The sequence below is a fragment of the Rhea americana genome, unplaced genomic scaffold (assembly GCF_003343005.1).
Source record: "Rhea americana isolate MKP2758 unplaced genomic scaffold, rheAme1 scaffold_210, whole genome shotgun sequence".
NCBI classification, from domain to species: domain Eukaryota; kingdom Metazoa; phylum Chordata; class Aves; order Rheiformes; family Rheidae; genus Rhea; species Rhea americana.
In genome coordinates this window covers 1,241,802-1,267,282 of record NW_028186259.1, presented here as the reverse complement: position 1 = coordinate 1,267,282, position 25,481 = coordinate 1,241,802, and the positions used below count along the sequence as shown (strand labels likewise).

The window sequence follows — 25,481 nt, the reverse complement described above, 5'->3', positions numbered from 1 at the left end:
CCTTCCCCTTTGCCAATGCCCAGCTGTTGGCAAAGATCTGCAAAGATGAGTAAGAATCAGCAGCTGGAACCAGGCAACCTCGTGGGAACAGAACAGATTAATTACACAGCATCAGAGGGTGAAGAGCTAATGTGAAATTGTCCCAAACTTGCCTTTTGCTCACGCTACTCATTTCTTCACAGGCTCTTACATACGTGGCTGCTGCGTTTTGGACTCCTTCAGTCAAGGACTCCGTCTGACTGGGATTTCAAACTTTACAGTGGACAGTAATGTTTTCAGTAACATTTCAGGTCATGGGCTTCTAATGGGTAAGTGAAGCAGGAAAGTATCTGTCCACCATGTACAGAAAAATATGCTGATTGCTGTTTGCAAGAAAATGTCTCTCTGGAGGAAAGAATAGTAGGTGCAGCCTGATGGCTTARATCACATCTTCCACATTTTCTAGTGTTAGTGAATCTGGAATAAAGCTCRCAGGCTTCYTCATGCAACACTTTTAGCAGCTATCTCCCTTTGACCACACATTGCTTGTTTCTTCTGGTCAGTCTTCACTTGATTTAGTTCTTCTGTTTTTTAGAGAGTTGATTTATCTGTCTGTAGAAGAGCACCATTATGTAACGTTTAAGACTCCAGTGCAGTGAGGCATTTAAGAACATACCTACCTTTAACTTCAGTCATTTGTCATTGCTGATAATGGAGTTAAAGCATGTGTTAAAAGTTAAGCARAGGATTTAGTACTTAAATAAATTGGAGCCTGGAGCAACAAAAATGTTAAACAACAAAATATTTCTCCTAACTAACCATCAGGAGACTGACTTGTAGCATCTTTTACTGGGATCTCACATTGCCTGAATACCTAAAGATATAGCTTTATTTTTATTTTCCATCAGAGGTGGAATGAAAATGACCAATTTTAAGCTCAAAAAACCCGCAGACCTTCAGCCCTGATCCTGCAGTTTGATGCACACTGAGAGGCCCTATGYTAGATCCTGTATAGACACATAATAAGATGTGATAGATTACAATTTAAACAGAGGGGACCTATAAAAGCAGAGTGACTGTACACGCCTTGCAGATGAAGAGAAGTGGCCGAGAGAGATGCAAGGTCCTGCCCAAGGTGATTACACGAGACCTCTGTGGCAGTGAGGAAGCAGAACAAGATCTCCATCCTCCCGGAATGCCTTCGCTCACTCGTGCTAGGACATGTGTCTGACATAAAGGACTCTGGGCTGAGCTGGATGTTTCCTCTGAGGTTTCAGCCTGAATACACCTTTTCCCCAAGATATCTTTAATGGCTTCACTGTCAGCAACTCCAGAGGGTCTGATAGATGAATTTATATATCATTTTGTTACCTGTGAAGGCATATTTATTATAGCTGGCTATTTGTGACTCTAGAGTTGGACTCCCTTAGTGTTTTCATCTAAAACCCTTATTTTCAGGGGTTTTGCAAGACAGTCATAAAAAGTTGCTCTGGGCTTAAAATTAATTCACACACAAGGTCTCATCTTGGAAGCCACGACTTTTTATGCCTCCTCTCAAACCTATATGACCATAGAAAAGACTGCTTTAGGACCCTGCTTATGGTCTGATAGTTGCGTTGTTTGTAGTAAATACAGTCTGAAAAGGAAATATTTCCTAAATGGATTTTGTTCCAAAAATGGAGAAAGTCTGAAAAGATTATGGGGAAGGCTAAAAACAATTACTCCTCTTCCCAAACCCAAAGTAGGCATGTTTTCCTGTAAGCCTATTTCTATGTGACTAATATTTGGGATGGTCATGTCTAGGAAAGGGATCTGTATCTGGGGTAGAGCTGGAGCCTCTATAGTTGAAGGTAGTCATTTATGTTCAATAAGAACAAGTAAATAGATTTTATTCACAGCAGGTGTGGGCTAAGCAGAGATGACCTGCTTTGTGCTCTGCACACACAACGCCAGAGTGGGGACATACATTACGGCTAATTGGAGCCTGTCCCTTGTCCAAGCTTCTCTTCTCTGGCCAGTTTTTGCCCCTGGGGGGCACATATCTTTAGGRCAGAGGTTAAAATGATCTTTCTTCATTTTCTAACTCAGTATTGCAACTCGATCTGGGGGACCCCATGTCTGAATTGTGATCACTAGGTCCGTCGGAGTTTTCCTTTTTCTTCTGATGCTTCATTGCTTAGAGTGTGTGTGGGGAAGTGCCTTGGTGCAGAGCTGCACCAGATATTTTAAAATCTTTTTGGAATTCTTCTTATGTTTGGGGGCAGGTTTAGCTCAGTTGCTTAGAGCATGGTGCTGCTAATGCCAAGRTCATGGGTTCAATCCCCATATGGGGCTATGCTGAGGGTTGGACTAGATGATCTCCAGAGGTCCCTTCCAACCTTACCATTCTGTGAACATCTATGAACAATATATGTGGGACAGGAGATGGAGACACAAGGGATAAGACATTGAATCCTAGCATTGCCAGAAGCATGCCCATTTGTCCACAGGTAGGCCACTTTCTCATACTGAATCTCTTTTTTCCCAACTCTAAAATGTGTTTTCTAATATTCCTTTTATGTGTTTTCTCCATAAACCTGGGATAGAGTGTATCTGCTGCTATATTTATGTATAAGACCTGATAGCCTTTTGCACGTTGAATTGCAGAGTCATGATCTCTATTGCCCTGTTGTAGAATGTATATTACAGTATTCATTTTCTTGACTGTTTTATTTAATTCTACTCATTAGATTGCAAGTTCTTTGTGTCAGAGACTTTTCTTCTGCTGTATTACAACATTGTTCAGATCTTGCTTGTAGCCTTGTGATATTGCAGGTGTGCGTAGTATTCCTCTTTCCATGCTACTCATCACTACATTCGGCTACAGCTGTCTTTGACCATGCCCCAGCAGTCTTCTGCTTTGTGTTAAGCACATTTACTGAGTCTGCTTCAATGATATACAGGGACAGCAAAGCAAAGCATCTTCTCAGATGGAACAGGCCAGCGCAGTGAGCAGGGTGGAACCTGGCAAGTTGTGCAGTTTGCATAATAGAGGGTTTCCAACTCCCTTTTTTTTTTTTTTTTTTTTAAGGTGAAGGACTGGAAAAGGGGAACAGAGTTAGTAAAAATATATGGATTGGACTTTCTGGAACAGATGGTTTATCCAACCTTGAAACACTGTCACCAGCAGGGATGTACATCAGGGCTCCTGCCAACCACATAGAGGTAAGAAGTTTGGGTGTAAAACATAAGATATCCTTTCCAGTGTAAGGTATCAGAAAGATATGGACCTTCATTTCTTTTGGAGCTTATATGCACAACATTTGCTTCTTGGCTGAGCTATCAAAACTGTTTTTGACGGACACTAAAACAAGCGCACATTACAAAATAAATAATTTTTATAAGCAAATTTATTGTTACTGAAAATTGTACTTTACTGGAGTGAAGTGAAATATCATTTTCAGTGATTTCAAACCATTTTTCCTTCCCAACTATTTCAAGTCTGGAAATTCATTGAAATTCAACTTTCTTACCACACTTTCAATTGTAACAAATGTACATTTTCATAAAGAAAAAAAAATCCTGACCTGTTCTATTATTAACCCACAGAAATCAAACCAATTGCTAAGTGTATGTGAAGACCTAACCGTCYCCTGAGCTTCTATTCCATGAGGGAAGAATTGCACCTAAATTTGAAGGTGAAAAAGAGACCTGCACATTTCCTATGTTATTCTGGAGACAACATCACTTAGGAAGAAGGAGAGGACTTTTCTGTACCTCCCTGAAGGGCCTATCTATCATTTTTAAGACCATCAAATATTGTTAAAAAAAATACTACTAGGCAGAATCACATGTATTCTGCTCCATTAAGTGCAGAGTTTTGTAGTATCATTCGTTGACTTACCCTGCAGATCACCYGCAGCTCAGCTTTTTGAAAGGGTTATTGCAATTATTTGTTGGGTACATGTGAACTGACTATGGTTGGTTTTCAGCACATTTGTTTAGCTCTCGCAGTTCGTGTGTCATTGTAGATTTGCCCAAAGCTGCATCTGTGGCAGCGTACCTGAACGTCAGGGTTAAGTCTGCTCTCCAAAGATGCGTTACTCAAGGCAGAGTAGCAGATGGCCCTTGAAGAGTTCCTGATAAACCTCATTATCAGCAGCCTCTCTCAGGGGGCTACTTGAGGCACTGCAGCAGCAGCAGAGTTGACTGTAAGARAAATAAATAAAAAGTTGACTCGCTAAATATTATTATTAGCTGTAGTTCCTGTCCTACRATACCAAGTAGTGTTTAGCAGAAGACATGGAGGGACATAGATRTTAGGAGAAAGACCCACACTGTTTCCAAAAAAAAGTGCTAATTTGTTCTTAGTTTCATTGTCTGGATTCTTCCTTAGTATGRTAATAACTCAATAAATTCAGGAAAAGCTGGTCCAGTGCCAGCACCCTGAAGTTACACAATTTAGGCACCTTTTATTTTTTCTGATCAAAATATCTCAAGAACTGTATTTTTGCTTTTGACTATTTAAAATATTAATGAATGTGGAGGTTCAAAGAAYGTAATGGGCAAGACTTATCTTCCCRTTGTCTGGTTTCTAAATCATGAATGGAACAGAAAATTTCTGCTCTAGATTTGAGAGTTAGTTTTTCTTTTTTCTTTTTTCCAGATTATCATCTTTATGCTTCTGATTTTAAACTTTCAGTCTAAAATCTTTAAGGCAAGGACTACAGCTAAGCTAGACAGAGAGCCCTGTGTTCAGATGGTTTTATATCTTTTGTGCTCAGTGGGTTAAGCTTTTCGCGGTGATCCCTGCGATAATATTTTTGTGACTACTCAATTTACTTTGGAGCCTAAATTTGCATTGGTGATTGCAAAAGTTAAATTTCCTTGAAAATCATTGGTCACCTAAAGTGTGAGAGTATGGAGACATAGCGTTCACTCGGACCTAACCCTACAAAGGCATTAGGGCACTCGGTTCTCACTGGTTTCCATTTGATCATTTGATTTAAGCTCTTAACTGCATTTGTGAATCATAATATTAGATGAAATTTTATACTAATAAAATATAAGTTGCAAATGATTATAACAAGGATAATTTTTTAAAAAAATTAAGCAGAGAAGCCCTGGTTGTCACTTTATAATGTCATAAGGTAATTTCATCAGAAAGCTGGTTTCTTCGCATTCAGATGGGAAGAATCAGCATGTGGACATGAAGATGTCCCTCTTTGACACTCCTGTTTTGTCACTGAGGAGCATATTCTGGGTGTCTGCTTTTACTTTTGTCTTTAGCCAAAAGAAGCCGTAGTTTCCTGTCTTCCCCTTTTGTTTTTTCTTGAACCCAAAGGGCAATGGACTTCTTGCAATAAATTCTTATTCAAGAGCRAACAATGTCCTTAAATCCCAGTGCCAACATGAAGCAATCATCCACAATAACATATGAACTGGAATTATGAAGTCCAACAAGCAGCCTCACTGTCCTGCCATGGGTTCAAGGACTGGGGAACAGCTAAACAGGGTGAACAGGCTAGCGAATGACTCATGCTTCCATGCCAGAAGTGTTACTGATGGTCGTGCAGTTGATAAGTAAATCCATTTTCCTTTCCCAGTATCACCCAACCCACCCACTCTCCACAGCACCAAAAGGGGGTGGTTTAACATCCATTTTTTCTCACCATTTAATTCCCACCATGATCTTTTTAAAAAATCTTCTGCAAAGCGAACGTGTGGTAAATTTGGCCCATTGGAGAAACTCCTTGCATCCTGCCAGGTTCTGAAATTGAGGCACGTCTACCCGGTGGGGAGAAAGAGAGCTTTAATGTCATCTTAAAGGTCAGCACTGTGAGCCCTGGTCATCTAAAGGAGTTCATGAAATATTTACATTAGCCTTGTTGTACAGTTGAGAGACACTTAAAACGTCAGCCACTTTATTATACTGACTTGCGATGCATACCTCCAGGTATCTGGCATGCTCAGAGAGGTAATTTCTCTCCGGAATTTTGGTTGCATGGACATTCGTAATATACTGACTTCCACAAAGAATTGAYTTCCACACAAAATTCCCTGCTTGCCTAAAACCCCTGCCCTCCAGCCACTAGCTGGCTGAATAAATATGCAGGTTTTCCTTATGAATCATCTGTAGAATGCACAATTGGAATCACAAGTAAAAGATCCCRGAAATAATGTGACTGGACTGCAGAAGTATTTTATTAAAGGAAAAGGCTCTGTGGCTGCACTTTTGGAGAAAAAAAAAAGCAAAARAGAGAGAAAAAAAACCCAGTAGCTTTACCAGGGGATAGAGAGAGCTGTGCTTTGGTTATTGATATATCTTTGTTGCTTGACAGATGTCAGAGATCATCACTGCAGGGAATTCACTTGGATGGATCAGGAGAAAGTAATTGGAATATGGAGGCTTTCACCTCCAGGTCACAAAGTTTCACTTTGATTTGGGTCATCAGGGACCAAAAAGCCATTACTGTTTTAACACTGTCCGGTGACCTATGAGACGGTGGTCGGTGGGTGTCAGTCCTGATCTTAGTGGAGGAGCTCTCCTTAGAGTCACAAGAAAGCTCATCTTAGGCTCTCCTTAGAGAACTGAGCATCTCCAGAAAGCAATCCGTCTTATCTAAGGGTAGACGGATGAACTGCCCTCTGGACATGCCTATGCCTTACCTTCTCCTACACAACAGGGCTAGGTTTACTAGCCTGGACTTCAGTATCAATTTTTTAGACATCTAAGAGAGGCAAGAGGGATTATGCCCAGATATGCACATGAAAGCACCCCTGTGATGAACACCATCCAAAAACCCTACATTTAGCTACAGTCCAAATAGTGCAGGTAAGAGCAAGTTTTTGCCCGAGAGTAGAAAAACTCCTTTACCACTCTTTATTCCCCCTGCATAATCCACTTGCTGTTGATTCTGTAAACATTAATTTGCTATTTCCAAGTCTTGCAACTATATAAAAATATAAAGAATACAAAAATTGCAATTCAATAATTTCTGCATCACGAGACATTAAGCAATTAATGGTTACATCTTCCCATGGTTATTCTCTTGACATGCTAGAAAGAAGACAAAACCTGTAACTTATCACAGATCTGAATGAATTTAATTTTAATTTTCAGCTACTGACATATCCTGAAGATGTAGTTTTCTGCTTAGTCTTAACTTTTGGAGRTCTCAGTTTTTAGTGCCAGTGTTCTTTCCATTTTGCTGTATTTATTTTGGGAGACATAGGAAAAGTTTGAAATTTTCAGATTGAAATTCAAGCTAAATTTTCAGATTGAAAAATAGATTAAATAACTGAGTACTTGTGATTTACCTCACATTCATAGGATCACCTTTCTATTCAGAAACCATTTTACAGTGAATAAGAATTTTTCTACAGTCTCTTTTCTATTTCTTAACTATTTCTTATGGAGTTATGGGAACCCCGTTTTTTTGCTGTGACATTTCTGTTGTTTAGACAACCCTGGCTTGAGAGTGAGGTTTTATGAGAATGACCCAAGGACAAGATGAAAAAGGTGCAATTTTGGACACAGAAGAGAAGGAAACAGATGCTGTCAGTCAGCCATGGACTGGCTGTGGTTTTAATATGTRCATTTTTTTCTTAAAGTTGTTTTAATTTCCAGAAATCTGGGGTGTATTTTTCTAACAGTTGCGTATGCTTCTCCGCAGGGTAACACGGTGTGTGCTGCTGGGTATGGGTATCTGTTTCATCTCTTTCCTGAGGGACCATCTCGGATACCGCTTCTCTCATTTAGTGACAACATAGCCCATTCCTGCATGAGGTACTCGGGATCTTTAGTTAAAGAGATTTCTCTTCTGTCATGATAGTGCTACATATAAGGGCAGTGGGAAAGGGTTTGCTCTCTTTTTTATTTTTATTATTTCTTTTTTTTAATTAATTTCAATTCAGCCCATTTTTCTTCATTCACAAGCCCGGTTCATTGGTTTGTATTATTCCTTCATGCTGTTAACAACAGCTCCGCTTTACCCCCTTATTTAAATAGGAGRTGAAATGATCCTGATGTAGATTAAGGTGCAACATTAGCAGATTTTCTGGTCAACTGTTTAACAGCAAAGCACTGAAGCATATGGTCTTGTCTTGAATTTAATACTCATTTTTAGATAGATCTGGAGTTTTGAGTAGGCAGCGTGCAGGAAAACAAATACACGATTTCTTTCTTAGGCTCCTCTGTTAGCATCTATTACAGGCTGCCATTAGGAACATGATATGGGGTTACAGGACTTGGAGCAGCAGCTCTTATCTCCAGGTGCTTTCTGTAATGGCAGCATTACTACTCAAATTTTAGAGTTCAGTTGCTTAGGTTGATTTAAATGGAGTCTAAGCACCTTGGTGTCAAACAGGATAAAGGGTGCTATGTGCATATCAGATATTACATGTAACTGTTGTAGTATCTAACAGTAGCTTTTACCAGAGACTTTGCATATGCTTCCCTAAAACAGAATCACCGCAAAAAGTAACATTATGTTAAAAGTGAGTTTTTGCGGTCACTTGAATTTTGAGTAAATCTGGATTAGAATCTGGATTTGAAATCTCTGAGAAGGCCAAACCAAACACTGCATCCAGGAACATTTACATCTGGAATACAAACTGGCTGAATTTAAGAACTAGAAGGGACTTACCCATCCAGACTCACCTACTRTTTAGCTAAAGCCAACAGTGGTTACAAGCTCATGAAGATGCTGGGTATGTTTTGCAGCAAGTGCCTGTCTGTGGCACCACGGGATGGATGTTAGTCCTGGCATGGCTAATTCTGAAAATGCATAAAAGGATTTTTAAGAGAGCTTTCAGGTATTATTAGCTGCCTACAATAAATGTTTGTATCCCCAAGCCTTTTGCTTTTGTATAAGGTCTTGTGTGGGGAGCTGTTGCAGATTTAAGATTTTAAATATTGAAAGAGCAAACAGGAAAATTTGGCCATAAATGCRTGCACTGTAGAAAAACAGTCTCCTTTGCTTTCTCCCCTAAACAGATGCGGTTTGCTGGTGTATCCAGAATATTTGCCACAGAGCCCGGACAGCCTCGTGCAGTTCCACGGCTTCACAGCTTGGAGCAATCAAGGTGGAGCCCAGGTGTGTTTGTTCTCACTATTCTTTATGGTGCTCAGGAAATACCATGACCTCTTGAAAACCATAGTTTCTGTACAGTCTTCATCTTTTAGGCATCAAAGAGGACACTCCTGTACCAGTATGCCCACACCCCTCATCTGGAGGTTTCTATTTTAATGATAAAAGCMGAAGAACATTTGTTCATGTGAGCTCTTCTTGTTGCTCCAATGCACAATCAGCCTTACTTTCACAAATAACTGGAATGACCTCCGTAATCGTCTAGTGTGTGGCCACCAGTGTAATAGAGCCAAAGAAGTCCTCGCAGTGGATCAGAGCTATTTGTAAAGATTCCAGCTGGTRGAGAACTTGTCCTCAGCAGGTTAACAGTTTCCATGGGAATTTTCCCCTTTGTGAAAAGAAGTGCATTTTTTTAATTTGAATTTGACTAGCTTCACTTTCCAGCTATTGTGGCTTACTATGCCTCTAACTGCTAAAAACGCCTTTATTATCTGATACTCTCTCCCATAAGTACTTACAGGATGACATCAAATCTCCTTTTAACTTTCTTTTTTGATGAACTAAAAAGACTGTGTGTACTTCTCTGTAAAGCATGTTTTCTAGTCTTTAACCCTTCTGATGGCTCTTGCTTTGAAGGTGTCTGATTTTCAGAGAGTTTGATGGCAAATTCTCATTCTGGAAAAGCTTATTTGTATGAAAAGGAATAAAATCAAAGGGTATTTTCTACTTTTGATGACTTTTCTCTACCTGACTTGTAATTTTATCATATGTAACTGGCCCAATATACAGTAATAACCATGTTCATTTTGCTTTTGCTCTATGGGCAAGAGTATTACGAAGAGTATTTTTGCAGTTATATGACTTAAATAACAATCCTGATTATGTTCAAAGTATCTTTCTGCTATAAAACTTAACTTCTTTTACCCTGTTACTCTTTCCAATAATGAAAACCATAATATTTAGAGAATTTTTGACCCTACTTGCTGCTGATCTTCAGTTCTCTTTTCTCATGCTGTTTTTTTTTCTTTCAATGTGAAAGTGAGTTTTCAGAATGTAAAAGGTTCTATATGGTTATTTGAAAGCATAAATAAGGAATTAAGGGGAGACTTTCAAGTAATAAATATATATTCAACACTTTTGTGCATGTTCACACTTTCTTTTTTTTTTGGTAAATGAGAAAATTGCAGTCATAAACCACAGATTTTGTTTCTTCCTTTATTATGCTTTTAACTAGATTTTTAGCAGCAGCAACCTCGAACTCCACAGTTTCCAGATTTATACTTGCAAAGATTTTGGCATTGACATCGTTGAAAGCCTGGGAAACACTTCTGTATCTAATAGCTTTTTAATTGGACACTTTGGGCAAAAGGTAAGCACGCTGGGAATCATTTCAGTGTCTCTTGAACTGCACTACAGCCCTTCAAACAGGGATTTTGGAAAGTAAGAACAACGTCAAGAACAGCTCCTGCCCTGTGACAGCTTCAGTGAAGCTTGTTTTTTGAATAGATACCTCGTAAGGAACGGTAAGGACTTAGACCAAGAGAAATGATGAGGTTTGGGTATTTATCTATTTGCTTAGTCCTCTGGCTGTCATTTCTAGCTTCCACCTCTTGGAGGAGTCAAGCAGCCCTGCAAGGGACATTGACTTAATGATGAAGCAGAGGGACGTGGAGCATCAGTATCACTCTCCTAGACTGCTAGAACCAGGAATTTTGCTTTTTCCTCCTGGCAGCAGCAGAAGAGAAATGACATTTGGTCAGCTGGATGCTGCATCATTTTTCAGGCACTCCATTCATACTGGTTGATGGTATAGCTGAATAAACATCAGCCGTTCAGAAACCAGTGTTTGCATTCTGCAGAAAARTTCAGCATTTTTTGCAAAACTCATTTAAATTCAGTATGAAAGTTTTGAAGAATGTTTAAACAGCCCTGAACCAAGAACTCTGACTTTTTCATTTTAATTTGAAACTACTGGAACAGTATATATTATGATGTATATTCATATATATTCTTTAAAAAAATAACACYGAAGAATCAAAACAAAATGAAACTTCTTTCTGATCTGAAGGATTTTAGCAAGAGAAGTGTTAATTCTTTTTTCTTAACTGTGCTTTTTCCAAGATTGTCATGGTCTCARAAAACCACCGAAATTTCACAGAAATTGAATTTTTAAGAAAAAATCATGATTTGGGGGAGAACAACCTCTTTTAACACATTCCTACAAATCTTTTGCACTAACATCCCAATGCCTTTTAACTAGATGCAAATGAGAAATTTAGTTTAGTGATTTGAGAATAAGGAGGAGGAACAAAGGATTTCATTCGTATCCTGGTTAACATTTTGGATTCCTCTGATCTCTCATACAATCATTGGTCTACCTAGAACAGAGAGTACTACATATCTGCTTTAAAATGAAAAATAGCATGTATTTGCAACATTTTTATTTATATAGGAAGTCTGATTTTCTTTCATTAGTTCTTTATGCRGCTGGATAAAGTCCTCTGGGAGCTACTAGGTTGTTAACAGAGTAATAACATTGAAAACAACAGAATTTTAGTCACAACTGCCCACAGTTGCTTGTTCATGGGTTTGAGAGGGTTTTCTTACCCTACTGCATTTTYTCTTGCTGTTTTTGAAATTCATTTCCCCCCTAACTGGCTGAGGAAGAGATTTAAATGAGTTTCCTGCAGAAGCTTGCAGAAAGAAATCTCTTTAGCAGGTTGATCTACCTAGAGTGTATAGCTCAAATAAAATCCTGGTCTCACTGATCCGGTCTTGTGGTGGCCCAACTACACAACAGCTTTCTCTCAGACAGGAAAGGGTAGTGTCTTTGTTTTTGCTTTGCAGGATCCATGGAAGAACTCTGATGTACTTGTTAAGAGATTTAGAGGCGCTCAGCTGTGCCTTGTTTCTTGCAGTACCCCAGGGGGGTGATTATCTTTGATTATCTCATGATAAGAGCCTCCTTGTCATAATTTACATCTTAATTTATGTAATTCTGCCTTTAATAATGATGCCTCTTTAATATCAATTAAACTTTATGACATTAATTTAACAGGAACAGTGGATATTCCACCCTGCTAGCCCTTCCAGTTTTTGAAAGAGGTGCTTTAAAATAAGATTGCTATCTGGAAATATCAGGGCATTGGCAAAACAGGGCTTTGATCAATTAACACATCAGTACCATGTCTAGCTTTGGTGCCTGTAAAAGCCAAAGGAAAGTCTTCTTTAAGTCATTTTCCCGATAGAAATGATGATGGATTAAAAAAAATAAAACAAATGTAAGTAGGAAAAGAGTGGTGTCCTGAGTGATTTGGAGGCTGGGATTTCTGCTCAGCAGTGACTTGGAAGAAGTTAACTCAAGGATCATCACCTCAGGTGTCTTAGCCTAAGAATAAGAGAGGTGATGGAGCTGCTGACTCTTAATGAGATTAAGGATGGCACTATCCCTTTAAAGTGATAAACTATTTATAACAGTCCATTTCAGCCTACATTTTAAGTTAAAGGGGATGCCTTAATAGAARTGAGATTTCTTGTTTCTCTACTATGAATTTAGAGAGTTGTTCTGCAAAAGTGTTTATTGGGCTCAGAAATAACACCATGAGATGAATTCCTGACAGTTCTTTCTCCTCCAGGCTACCAATTAGCTCAGTGTCCATCTTTCTTCCTTTGCTGTCTTTGAGATAAGCTGGCAGAGAGAGACAAGTGGGTATACACCCCTTGGGTAATGGCCTAGAATCACCATGTGTTTCCAGTCACTTGTGGGTTTTACTCTTGCTTTTCACGTGTTATGCTTTTCTCATCTCCAAAAATTGSTTAACTTTTTGTTATTCTTGACTGGACCCTGAATTCAACCAGAGCTTTGAGGAGAGTCTAGCTCAAATGCCACTCCARTCACACAAAATAACTTTGAATCTCAACAGTAAGGTCTTTCTTAGAACATAAATTAGAATAATTAGATTTTTAAAATGGAGAAAACTCAGACCTGCTAGACAAGACAAAGTAAAGTGAAAGGAGCTGCAAATAAGTGTGCTCACTGTTCCTCAGTGTCCTCACAGACGACATGAGCTCTGTCCTCCAGGTTCAGTTTCARCCCAGCAGCTTTCAATTGCCACAAGCTACACAGTGCTTCTGGATCCCAAGAAGTGTCTCTGTCTTTCTGTCCCTGCTGAGACCTAGTTGCACGTCTGTCCACTATCTTCTCTGTCTATGTGTCTCTCTTCTGCTGCAGGCTGTTGACTGATCAGGTCCCAATTCTACTTCCTCTGATCCTGAAGGTTTCCTGAGATGATGAAGTGCAGTTATCTCAGGAATGTGTAGTTTCCTCTCCCTTCGAATGTTCAACCTCAGTTAGTGTGTAATAGCGAGGACATAACAAACCAGCCAATCGCTGCCCTTTATAAAGAACATAACATTACAACATACATGCTAATGGTGAATGAAACAAATACTGYTTGTCAGAAGTTGTAAGGCAGTCTATCTTTCAAATACTGTGAATTGCCCTAGAACTATGGTATTAAATGAAATCACATCCATGTGTCTCCTGTGTGTCCAGCTGCTGGATCTTGGGCTCTTTAATGGTGCTTGGAGTCTCAAACATTGATATGTTTCACAGCACTCTTCCTTTTTTCATTGCAGGGTAGGACCTGTATGTCAGCAGGACTAAAAACTCCTAAAAGATACCAGCTGTTCATCTCCAACACAACTTTCATGAACTTTGATGTAAGCACTTGTGCAGCAATCAAGACCTGTTCTGGCTGTTACCAAGGGCAGGGTGAGTTGGATTTACACCTGTTTAGAAGGGTTTGCAAAGYCCCTGGCTTTCACACGTTTCAACAGACACCTGCAAGAAGTTTGTAGTTCCACAGAGAATCACTGAGCTGTATCCTGCAGAAAGSCTTCTGCAGTGATGATGGCTACTGACCTCAGTTTTACTTCTGTACTGTCACCACTATGTTTGCTGTAGGTGAGTTATCAAGATCTAGATTTGAGGTAGTTGTATACCTGCTTCCTATAGATTTCAGTGAACTAAATAACTTTTAAAACAGTGTCACTCTCTATGTTTCACTTCCGCAACTGCAACACAAGAATAATAGCCCTTCCCATTTCCAGGGAGGTGAAACATAAGATGATGATACTCAAGATATAAAATRTGCGTGTTGTGCAGCTCAGATGAATTGAGAAAATCCCTGAGCTGAGATAATAGCAATATATGTAATAACCAGTCCTTAACAGCACTCGCTCTCTTCAGTGTACCTATTTTGGTGATATTGCTGGTGGGCTGAACCAAGCCCTTTAGCTGCCGTGCTCTGTATGGGCTGAGGTTCAGGTTGCAAGCTGTCTCCAGATGAGCTCCATCTGAAATAACTTCATTATTTAGTCAAAAAGTCACATATCACTCATTTTTGAGGCTGCATTGATTTCATTTTCTCCATTCTCTGAGTTGGGATAGTACTTCAAAAGCCTCGGTGAGATTTAGGAATGGGCTTTAGTACACTGACTTGTTATTGCTTCTTCATTTTGGGAGGTGATATTTCAAGTGTGATGATTTCTTTAATAGCTATGACACATCCTCATAGAATTCCACCAAGCTCCTACCTCGGGYCAGCCTAAATCCTAGGTAAATTTGCCTAAGATAACATATGTAAACTAAGGATYCTTTTGAGCTTTGATGAGGTACCCAAAGGCTCTTTGAAGAGTGTTCCAACTGCAGTTACTTGTTAAATATATTTATATATAAATGTATCCTGTCCTACAATAACACAACAGAGAAAAAGACTTCAGGAGGTGAGATCAAAGGACAGCAGAAACGGTAAAATCTGACTCAGGGAGGCTACAACTGACAGTATGATTGTCAAATACTAAGCATATGAACGCTCAAGCCAAAGTCAACTTGTTATCATTTGTAGGACAGTGATTTTCTGACATTTCTGGAAATCTTACTGTGTTAGAAAACTTTCTGAGCTGTAGTCCTGATGAACATTTCTCCTTTTAGTTGCTGTTCATGTTACAGTAGGGAAGATACCCTCCAGTCAAACTTTTCAGCCAAGGCTTTACTGTGCCAGGTACTGTACATACGCACACATGTGTATTTAACACACAGGTAGCCTGCCCTCATCTCCRAAGAATATATCTGATAATCAAGGTAGAAAGAAGCTGTGAGGATCACTATTTTGGAGGCTGTATATTTTGGCAAAGAGGTCTGTGAAGAAGGGTTTGGAGTCACTCAGGAGTTGAAGGTAGAGTCAGGAACAGCAGCTGGATCAGAGGAGGCTGTAACCCCAAGTCCTGTCACAACAAGGTGCTGGACAGGTGGGACCTGAGACTTGGCCAGAACACGGCAATTCATATAACTAGCTCTTTCTTTCTTTTTCTTTTCTCTTCTTTTTTTATTTTTTTGAAACCTGAAGACTCCTTTTTCTCACTCAGTAGACATGTCTCCAAAGTTCTCCAAAGGGAGGGTAAAGTGAAGCTAACATGTTGTTTTCCAGTCTAGGTTTGTTACTTGAAGAGGTCAGTCCCTGCTTTTGAATTGCTGCTTGTTCCCCAGGTGGGTTCACAGTGAGATCTGAACGGCTGACCTTCCTCAACGCGCCTTACCAAGTGTCCTTCCCCTTTCCTCACTCTGCCATCCTTGAGGATCTCGACGGCTCTGTCACAGGGCACAAAGGAAGTCATCTCCTCCCTTCCACAGCCATCCTTGMGACGTCCTGTGCAGCCAGTGCCAACTTCAGTCAAGATTTTAGGGGCAGCGTTTGTGGGAAGGACCTTGTCTTTCACCGTATGTCTATATTTCTGTAAGTAACCATTCCACTTTTGAAAAACTGGCACGAATGCCTCATTCTGTGCTTTATACTTAGAGAGACACTAGTCTGAACACAGTCCCCAGATTCCTCTGAAACTGCCTCTCTACTGGTCAGGACAAAAGTCTGAGTGCTGCTGTGCATGGGACATGGTGTCCATGTTTTTGTTCATACGATCCCTGGCACTGTGTTTGTCCTGGCTACTTGTTCTTGCCCGGACACTTCTCAGGCATGGTTTGAGAGAGAGCACAGAGACTGCTCCCAACCAGCCCTGGATGTACTGATTGTGCTTTTGGAGAGGAGAACTTAACTATATGGACAGTTATAAGAATTACACATGCCACTTGGCCTTCAGGACAGTCTCTGGCTTATTTTATTTACAAATTTTGATATGGCCTGCTCAAAGCTTTTTTTTTTCTTTCTTTCTTTTTCATTTTTTCCTCTTTTTCCTCTTTTTCCTTTTTTTTCCCCTTTTCCCTTTTTCCCCTTTTCCCTTTCCCTCCCTTTCCCTCTCTTCCTCCCTCCTCTCTTCCTCCCTCCTCTCTTCCTCCCTCCTCTCTTCCTCCCTCCTCTCTTCCTCCCTCCTCTCTTCCTCCCTCCTCTCTTCCTCCCTCCTCTCTTCCTCCCTCCTCTCTTCCTCCCTCCTCTCTTCCTCCCTCCTCTCTTCTTCATTTATTTTTTTATTTTATTCTTCTTTTTCTTCTTCTCTCCTTCCCTTCTTCCCCCTCCCTCCTTCCTTTTTCTCCTTTCTTCCTTTTCTTTCTTGAGATCCTAAGAAAGCTACTTAACTAACTTTAAAAAGCAGTTTGAATTTAATTAGATTTGAAGTCAAGTGCTGAAAGTGTTTTTGTCTATACTCACTATGAGGATTTTCTCCAAAACCTCCTAAAGATTAAGTGGTCATGATAGTATAGTTTTTCTTTTCTTCAGCAGAAAATCTCTGCCAGCTACTTTCCATTCTGTGTTAATTAAATAAGATATCATTCATGTAATATGTTTCCTGCTAATTCTATATTTGGCATTTTATGATTTCTCATGAAATGAGCAGCCATATTGTCTAGAAGATACAGTATGCTCGTAATGTATTGAATTAGAAGAAAACTTTTTATTGAATAGGTTTCTTCATTTCTGTTGAAGCCAAGTTCTTACCTACATCATCAGGACTTTCTAGTCTTTCATCTTGTCTTTTGCTTCCTGTGAGCTGAATTAAGTCAATTCAGGTCATCAGACTATATTAAAACTGACCCAGGCTTACTTGCCTAAGCAATCTGTTTCAGTTTATATGATTACAGAATATATAGACTATATTCAAGTCTATATGGATTATATTCTATCATCATTATGGAATCATGTGGTCGTACAGGGATACATCAGTCTCAGTAGTAAGCTTTTGTTATTGTAAGAGACAGAGCTTTCTTAACAGTTGGGTAGTTGCTTTTCTGAGGCAGATACAAATTTTTACTAGATTTCAGTGGATGTTTGTGACACTCTTACCTTTTATAGTTTGAAATGAAAAACTATTTTTTTGCCTTAATTGTGACAGATGCACCGAAAGCATAAATGAACAAGTCAGTTCGTGGATGAAAACAACTACAGTAAATCTCTAATATAAACCTCAGAGCCTATTCCATGCTCAAATATTACTGGAATGATATGGGAGGTGGTCCAAGGCCTCAAATTTGAGTGGAATTTAAATTGTAATGAAGACCTAAAAACTTAGCTGTTGTTCTGAAGGACATATGTTGTTACTAGGTAGGCAATGACAAAGTGTCCTGTAAGGAGTGATGGAAAAATGGGTCTTTGTTTTAGTAGTCCATGTGGAGGTGTCCAGTGCCATTTGAAATGTCCTAAGATATTCCACTTAGCTTGTTGATYAGGTGGCAGAAGGGCAAGGATCTCCTGGAGATGTTGTGTCAGATCTGCCATCTCAGACAATTGTCTGGACTCCTTGGGCCATTGGCACTAGATGACTGTATTTATCTGATCCTTCCCCTGGGGGCTGGTCAGCTGCAGTTGCCTTTTGGGCTTCTATTGACTGTACTTGCTATGTCACTAGGGGCTGTAAAGGGCACTTAGTCACCCAGTGTGTCTACAAACATTGTCAGTCATTGATCTTAAACTGAATGCCATGATGTGACTATGTGAATATTGCTTCCTGGTATTTTAGCATCTAGTACTCTCTATTACAAATGATATTGTGGTATTGCAGATGACATTGTCTGGATTAAACAGGGAGATAATAGGCAATGGGTAACGACCTTCGCTTACTTTACTTGACTAGAAGGATTAAATCCAGCTTCCCTCAGGGCAGAGAAAAGTGATATTTTGTCTACCTTGGTTCCAGATGCAATTCTGAGATGTTCCTCCATGGCTGGGCCCTTGTGCTCACTGAGCTATTCATTCTTGCTGTGATAYGATGTGATTAGAGCAGAGGCAGCATATTTGGATGATACTTGTTCTGTTTCATTTGATGGCAAAACATATCTAGAAACTGTGAATAATAATAGAGAGACAGAGGTCAGAGAGACCTGGACAGGCTGGAGAGTTGGGTGGAGAGGAACCTCATGAGGTTCAACAAGGGCAAGTGCAGAGTCCTGCACCTAGGGAAAAATAACCCGAGGCACCAGTACAAGCTGGGGGTTGACCTGCTCGAAAGCAGCTCTGCAGAGAAGGACCTGTGAATGCTGATGGACGACAAATTGTGTATGAGCCAGCAATGTGCCCTTGTGGCCARGAAGGCCAATGGTCTCCTGGGGTGCATTAGGAAGAGTGTTGCCAGCAGGTGGAGGGAGGTGATCCTGCCYCTCTACTCAGCCCTGGGGAGGCCTCATCTCGAGTCCTGTGTCCCGTTGTGGGCTTCCCAGTACAAGAGAGACATGGAGCTACTGGAGAGAGTCCAGCGGAGGGCTACAAAGATGATCAGAGGGCTGGAGCACCTGCCCTGTGAGGAACGGCTGCGAGAGCTGGGCCTGTTCAGCCTGGGGAAGAGCAGACTGAGGGGGGATCTGATCARTGTGTACAAGTACCTGAAGGGAGGGTGTCAGGGGACTGGGGACAAACTCTTTTCAGTTGTCCTGTGTGACAGGACAAGAGGCAATGGGCAGAAACTGAAGCACAGGAAGTTCTGTCTGAAAGTGAGGGGGAATTTCTTCCCTGTGAGAGTGATGGAGCAGTGGCACAGGTTGCCCAGAGAGGTTGTGGAGTCTCCTTCTCTGGAGATCTTCAAGGCCCGCCTGGATGCAACCCTGTCTAACATGCTCTAGGTGACCCTGCTGAGTGGGGAGGTTGGACTAGATGATCTCYAGAGGTCCCTTCCAACCTTACTGATTCTATGATTCTATAATAGTTAACAGAGCAGGTTAAAAAATGAAAWATGACCCTACCTCTCCCTCTTCTCCTCTGCTCCAAAAAAACAAGCTACTTTTCTGTCAGACTAAAAATGAAAATGACAACTTGATAAAAAAAAAAGAGAATAACTAAAAATTTTAAAAGTCCATTCTTCAATATTTTCAAGTTAATGTAAACTCTGAAAAGATACAAATATGTTTTTTTAAGGAAAAGTTAAATATAAAATTGACTTTTTCACCAAAATTCTTCAAGTAATTAAAAAATGCATATAAATTAGCAATAATTCAAACTTTGTCATCATAGGTCACCTTTCTTAAAGCAGGCAATTGTCCTTGGATGAAAAGTGTTATATATCTTAATCATTTTTAGTGTTATAACTTTAACAAATAATTTTGAATTTTCTTAAGGGGTATTTCATGGAGAAAGCCAAATGAATCCAAAGATTTTCCTCTGTTTTGGTCTTCTATACCAGTTTCTAGGGAAATAAGACCTACCTTGGTGCAGAGAGTGTTTGTGTGTGCACACACRTGTGTATGTATACAAGTGCTGTCCRTCTGCCTTTCTTCCTTGCGATTCATTTGAACCCATTCCCAGTTTCAGTTGTTCCTATTTTTGAAGGTTTATAACGATCTTTGGCATGGTTCTGATCCAGGACAGTTCCTGGGTAGGAGCTAGAGGTCAACGTGACCCAGGGAGCATTTCCAATAGGGCAGTTTGGATATGCCCATGCTGTTTTGGAGGATGAAAGTATTTGGAAGTCTGGACGTGGCCAGGAGATGCCAGCTGGCCTTGGCACTGGAGGACAGCCCAYGGCACCAATGAATCAAGCAGGAGAGGTTTAGCTGCAGGTCCATGTCTGAGAGCTTACACAGTCTGTGGTGAACCACTACTTTGTTGTAGGGAACATGTCCTCCTTGCTGGTATCTCTTCAGACTCCCAGTAAATCCAGTCTGCTATAAGCTACTTTTGAGCCTTTTTCTCACTTCCAGATAGAAAGTGTCTTAAATAAAAGGTTTGGAGAGTTCAGCCAGCAGTGCCTCGTATCACATCTTTATATTAACCCAATTCTGGGATACAGACAGGTCTTTCCCATCAGCTCTCATGGTCGTGCAGCTGCTGAATGCTGTCCCAGCTCACTTCTGTTTCCACATTTTTTTCCAAAGCTGGATTTGTTCCTGCTTTTGAGCAGCTAAAARTGAGTGAGTGGAGAAATGCTGCTCAGCCAACTACTATCACCACTTCTGTTACACGAGAAAGACACTTCTGAGTTTCTGGCACTGAAAATAAAAGATAGGAAAAAAAAAAGATCAAAACATCGTTCCTTCTTTTCTCCCTACAGTGCTCCGCTCAACATTTCACTTTCTTTTTAAAGTACAAATCTGAACCATTTTTGCTGTTTCAGGTTAGTAGTACACAGACAGCAATGTTGAAGTGCTCTGTCAGATGCCTGTGAATAATTCATGGCTGTCTTATAATTCATGTTTCAGAAAAMAAGGAGGAAAAAGATCCCTCCTAAACAGAGAGGAGAAAAGAAAAAAAATCAYGTTCCATTAAACAGAGGAAAAATGTAAAACTATCAGCTACCTGCAGGCTTTGCATGTGATTACTGTTTTTCCTAACCAAAACAGAAGTCTGCAATACTTTAAGAGTTAGGAAGCAGTCTGACCTAGCAGAAAGGGTGCTGGGTAGAAGACAAAATGCAACCGTGCTAGATTTTTCTGGACCACCTAACTTTTTCATGGTCTTAGGCAAGTCACTTCCCTTTCTAGCCTGTGTTTACTTTGCTTGTACACACTGGTGGCCCTGTGGGTCAGTGCTGTGCGGGTGTATGAAGCTTCTCCCAATATTGCCTTGAACTTGACCGAGTTCTTTTGGGCACTGCTGCAATAAAAATGTTAATAGTTCTTGACAGATAATGTATGCAATACACTTTGTTCTTCCTGTCATCAAAAGTGGGCTAAGGAGTGAGTTCATCTGCACCATTGCTGTTGAACTCTGGAAATGTTTGAGCCCAGAGCTAAACTCTCCTTTCCCACTAAATTGCTTGAGTTTTAGATAGTCATAGCAAGAGGAGCTGGCACTTCTCAGTCAACCACTCATTTTAAGCAAGTCATTGCATCATTCCCTTCTCCCCCTTCATTATTATTCATCTATACAACYTGAAAGTCAATTTATGTCAATGATAGTTGGCAGTTTGAGTAGCGGAGGCTGGCTACTAGCTTGTCCTCTGAAGGACTACGTGCTGAGTTGAGTGACCTAAGAGAACAAGAATATCATCTCTCAGCTGCTTCCAGATCCCCTCTCCTGAGTAGCTGCTACCAGCCATCATGGCAAGCTGGAAGACCGTCAGCAGGCAGCCGAGTAGAGCAGATGATGTGATGAGTCAAGGAGGCTTCAGTCATAGGGACAACTTTCCCAAATAGACCTGGTGGAGGAACAGGGCAGGAAATAAAAGGAGCTGCAGGGAGTGAAGGATGCGAGTCATTAATATATACCCACAGTATGATCAGAGCATGAGGGGCAGGGGAGGAGGACAGAAGRATGAATTCTGTCTAGATATATTTGAAGACTGTTCACAATGAAAGGAGAACGGTTCAGGATTAATATAACAAAAAATGATTAGGARCAATTGGTAGAAATTGAGCAGAGAGAAAAAGAAAGATATGCTGAGTGACAGGAAGAATTTCCTAACACTGCAGTCTCTTGCACTCCTCTAATCTCAGTAGAAAGATTAGAGTAGTGTTGCTTGAATCTCTTCAGACTGCCAGGGACAAAGATTTAAAAATAGCTGCGGAAGAAAGCATTTTTTGCTGTCCTGCCAGGCCCTGGAGTACATGACCTGCCATACCTGCAACYTGCCAGTATCATCTTCCATGTTCTGTATCTGTCATTTGGTCTACAGTAGTACATCGTTCATGCCCTCAAATAAAATTGAGAAAGGCTTGAGGTGGTGTTTTTGTTGCTTCCATGGTGCTTTGGGGCCTGAGTTTTGGGGCTTGACTCCAACTCCAAAAATCTTAAAGTCTGAGACAGGTAGTGAGTTTTGGGAGGAATACTGGTATGGCAAGGAGGGTAGACAAAGACTCAAGCAAACACTTGCAGAAGAGGAGAAAGGCTTGGTACTTGGTGGCTACCTACAGCCCAGCAACCTCAGGGTCACTCCCCAGCCCAGAGGGCAACGGCAAGGTTTGGCATAACCATGTTATTAATGTTTTTAGCCTCCAAAAGGACAGGGAAGTTTCATCTACATTACCTTTTGGGAAAGTACGCTTGTCTAGTAATTGCCTGGGAAAGGGCTGGCTGGCACAAACCAAAAGCATGTCCAAGACCATTCTGTAATAATAATAATATAGTGCCCGAGTCTTTATCTTGGTACTGTTTCATTTACCAGTGCTGACATAGTCTGTTGATTGATTTTCATTTTTTTTCAAAACAATATATTTACTCTTAACAGCTATTTTCTCTGTTAGAGAAAAACAAGTATATGGAATATTTGCTGGCTCTCTTTCCTGAACTGCTTTACCCARCAACTTCCAGGGCAATGGGGAACCATTTCTGAGCTTTCATAGCTATAGCAAAAGCCTTCTTCATCAAGTCTAGTTGAAAGTAAAACTAATGTGTCACTTAAGCACCCTTTGAAGAGGGTTTTTACGTCTTTTAAAAATGTAATTGAAGCTTATAAAAGTCTTTATAAATTTATATGTGGGAAAGTTATTGAGTACTATGAAGAAAAGCTTATGTCGTGGCACAGCACAGTGTGGCTGCAGGCTAGATACCGCTGCTCCAAATGCCACCGCTACCCATATTATCATGAAAATATGAGTCTCTATTAATATTAAAACAAATTTTCATTAAAAAATTGTCATAACATGATTAAGTGACTTTAAAAGTTTCTTCACATTATGCATAATTTTTACAAGAAGAGAGCGTTAGAATAATCGGCGGCCAGGCAGCACCTTGCGGCGAAGGGGATTCCAAACACTTCGCGGCCGCGCGCACCAGCAGGAATGTCGCCYCTTTCATTCGCTTCCCCCTTCTCTCTGGGGAAACATGGGCCTTCTTGCTCAGCATCTTGTCTTGTAGTTCAAGCCTTTTATTGCTTCTCTCTTCCTAGCCTGCTGCAGAGGAAAAGATTAACTTTCTTCTTTAKAGCCTTAATTCTTAAATCTGGTCTAATATCCTCTCCTGTAGTGCATGCATTCAGTCGCTGCAAACCCTGCCACCCTTGATGGGTTAGTGTGAAAAGAATAGCGTACCCCCTGCCTCTGTGTCTTTGAGTCTTGAAGAGAGCTCAAATGGTTACTCTAGTTTTGCTTTTCCTTTGATATTTACTTACCGTGGTGTCTTCAGCTCAACACCCACCTGCTGTGAAACACCCCTACAAACACACTTTTTCACTCAGCATGTACATGCTCRGTTGCTCTTTGGTCACGTATCCTGCCTGCATACATGACTGTGTTYGTGCACGGGTGGCTTACACGCTCGCTTGGCCTCACAAGACAGCCTGTGGCATGATATGAGAGGCAAATATTTAATCACTGGCTGTTGGCTGTTAGTTAACCAACACAGCAGATAGATAAACTTCAAGTCTTTCAGTATGCTATATTTCTAACATCTGGCTCATCCAGCCAAAGCAGCCAAGAAAAAGCTGGTTCTCAGCATAGGACACCTTTTCTTTACTCCTGCAACCTGCAATAKTAGCAGCAGATGCAGATCTTGCATTATGATATTCAGGCTTCTGATGTGTCCCCAAACCTCCCCTCAGCTGGACCATTGGCTAGGCCGTGCCTGGGTACGGGGAGGGATGTTTAGCATTAAGGAAGCACTGAGAACTCAACACTTTCCTTGCTTGCAAGGAAAAGGCTCACAAGCTAGTTGGCTCTATGTTACAGGCTGGATAGGTCTGGGCCAGGTCTGCCACTTGGGACACACTGTGATAACCAGTGGATTATTAGCCCTAATGTGTTAATTTCTAGAGGACTGTATCTAAGTTTTGAAATCCACACTGAATGCTTCAGGCCTCTTGCCTGATGTGGGGCAAGTGGGTTGCAAGGCTGCGGGGCTTTGCTATGCTTACACTGCAGAGAGGTCTGAATTGGTTGCTTACCAGCAAGTTTCCAGCTCAGAGTTTGTAAGTGATTTTGATTTTTCCTTAAAATATCTGCCTATAAGCTACAGGAGCTGGGGAACTGATTGAGGAAGAGGGATGAGATAGGAAGCTACTGGCCAACTCAAATGAAGTCRTCTTCATTTGAGGGACGAGATAGGAAGCTATTGACAAACTCAATGAAGTCATTTTAGCCTGTCAGTCACAACCATCTCTGCTTTTGGGAGATAATCTCAATTCTTCTTTTACTTCACATTTGGAAGGCCTATCCTGTAACAGCTGCCCAGCACCAAGGACAAAGACCTAATTATTTTCAAAAAGACCCTCTGCAAAAATTCACTGATGGTAAGGGTCCATAATACAAGGCAGATATGAATCCTGTCCTTTGTCTCTCAACACAGATCCATATATTTACTAAAAACAGCTGAAAATTTTGATTCTTGGCAATTAAAATAAAATGAACTGTTCTTGAGCCTAGCATCAAACCTGTAAAGTGTTTGCTATGATCATAATTTGGAATTAGCCTCCATTTGTCCAACAATAAATTGGACTGTTGATATAAACACTTGCTGTCCCATTTGAAGTTAGATGCTATATTATTTCCTGTTTTAGGAGAGGGATAATCATAAYGGATTATTACACAAATGTATCAAACAGAAAGCATTTAGAGCCAAACACAATGTCTGCCTTCATACACAGAGTTATGGACCCTTAGGATAAGTAAGTTAATAGTAAACATAAGCAGGAGAGTTAATATTTGTTCTACTTGATGTTGTTGATTGGTTTAACAAATCCTTTGTGGGCCATCTATGTTGAGCATTTCTGCACAATGCACTTGAGCTAAATTACATAACAGTTTATATGATCACAATTGGTAAATTGTTACTCAGACTGTAAAGTCCTATCTAGTAATCCCACCATATTTCTAAAGCAAATTGCTCCTTAATTGAAACCTGCTTCAATATAAAAATACTGGCTTTTCAATGAGTCATCCTTTTATTTTTTTTCCTTACAGTTTGTAAAGGCTTCCAGCAGTTTAAAGTGAGGGTTAATTTTGCATTAAGATCATTGCCTTCTAGTTTCTTTCAAATAAAGCCAGGGGAAGTTCAGGGGAAGGCTCTTTCCTTTGATAATGAAGCTCTCCACGTTAATGATGCATGCAGGCTCCCTTGG

At 40.4% G+C, this 25,481-nt stretch overlaps 1 protein-coding gene across 2 annotated transcripts in view; it reads left to right on the top strand.

Moving 5' to 3' along the window:
- Positions 1-25,481, top strand: part of PKHD1 (PKHD1 ciliary IPT domain containing fibrocystin/polyductin) — a 266,037-nt gene that overhangs the window by 118,873 nt on the left and 121,683 nt on the right. The window contains exons 40-46 of one of the 2 annotated variants that reach the window (XM_085304863.1): positions 183-308; positions 3,050-3,183; positions 7,635-7,747; positions 8,957-9,056; positions 10,285-10,419; positions 13,689-13,824; positions 15,601-15,847. In XM_085304863.1, the coding sequence (XP_085160989.1) occupies positions 183-308; positions 3,050-3,183; positions 7,635-7,747; positions 8,957-9,056; positions 10,285-10,419; positions 13,689-13,824; positions 15,601-15,847 (991 nt within the window). Of the gene's footprint in view, positions 1-167; positions 309-3,049; positions 3,184-7,634; positions 7,748-8,956; positions 9,057-10,284; positions 10,420-13,688; positions 13,825-15,600; positions 15,848-25,481 lie in introns of both variants that reach the window. The other variant, XM_085304864.1, reaches the window with a different exon arrangement.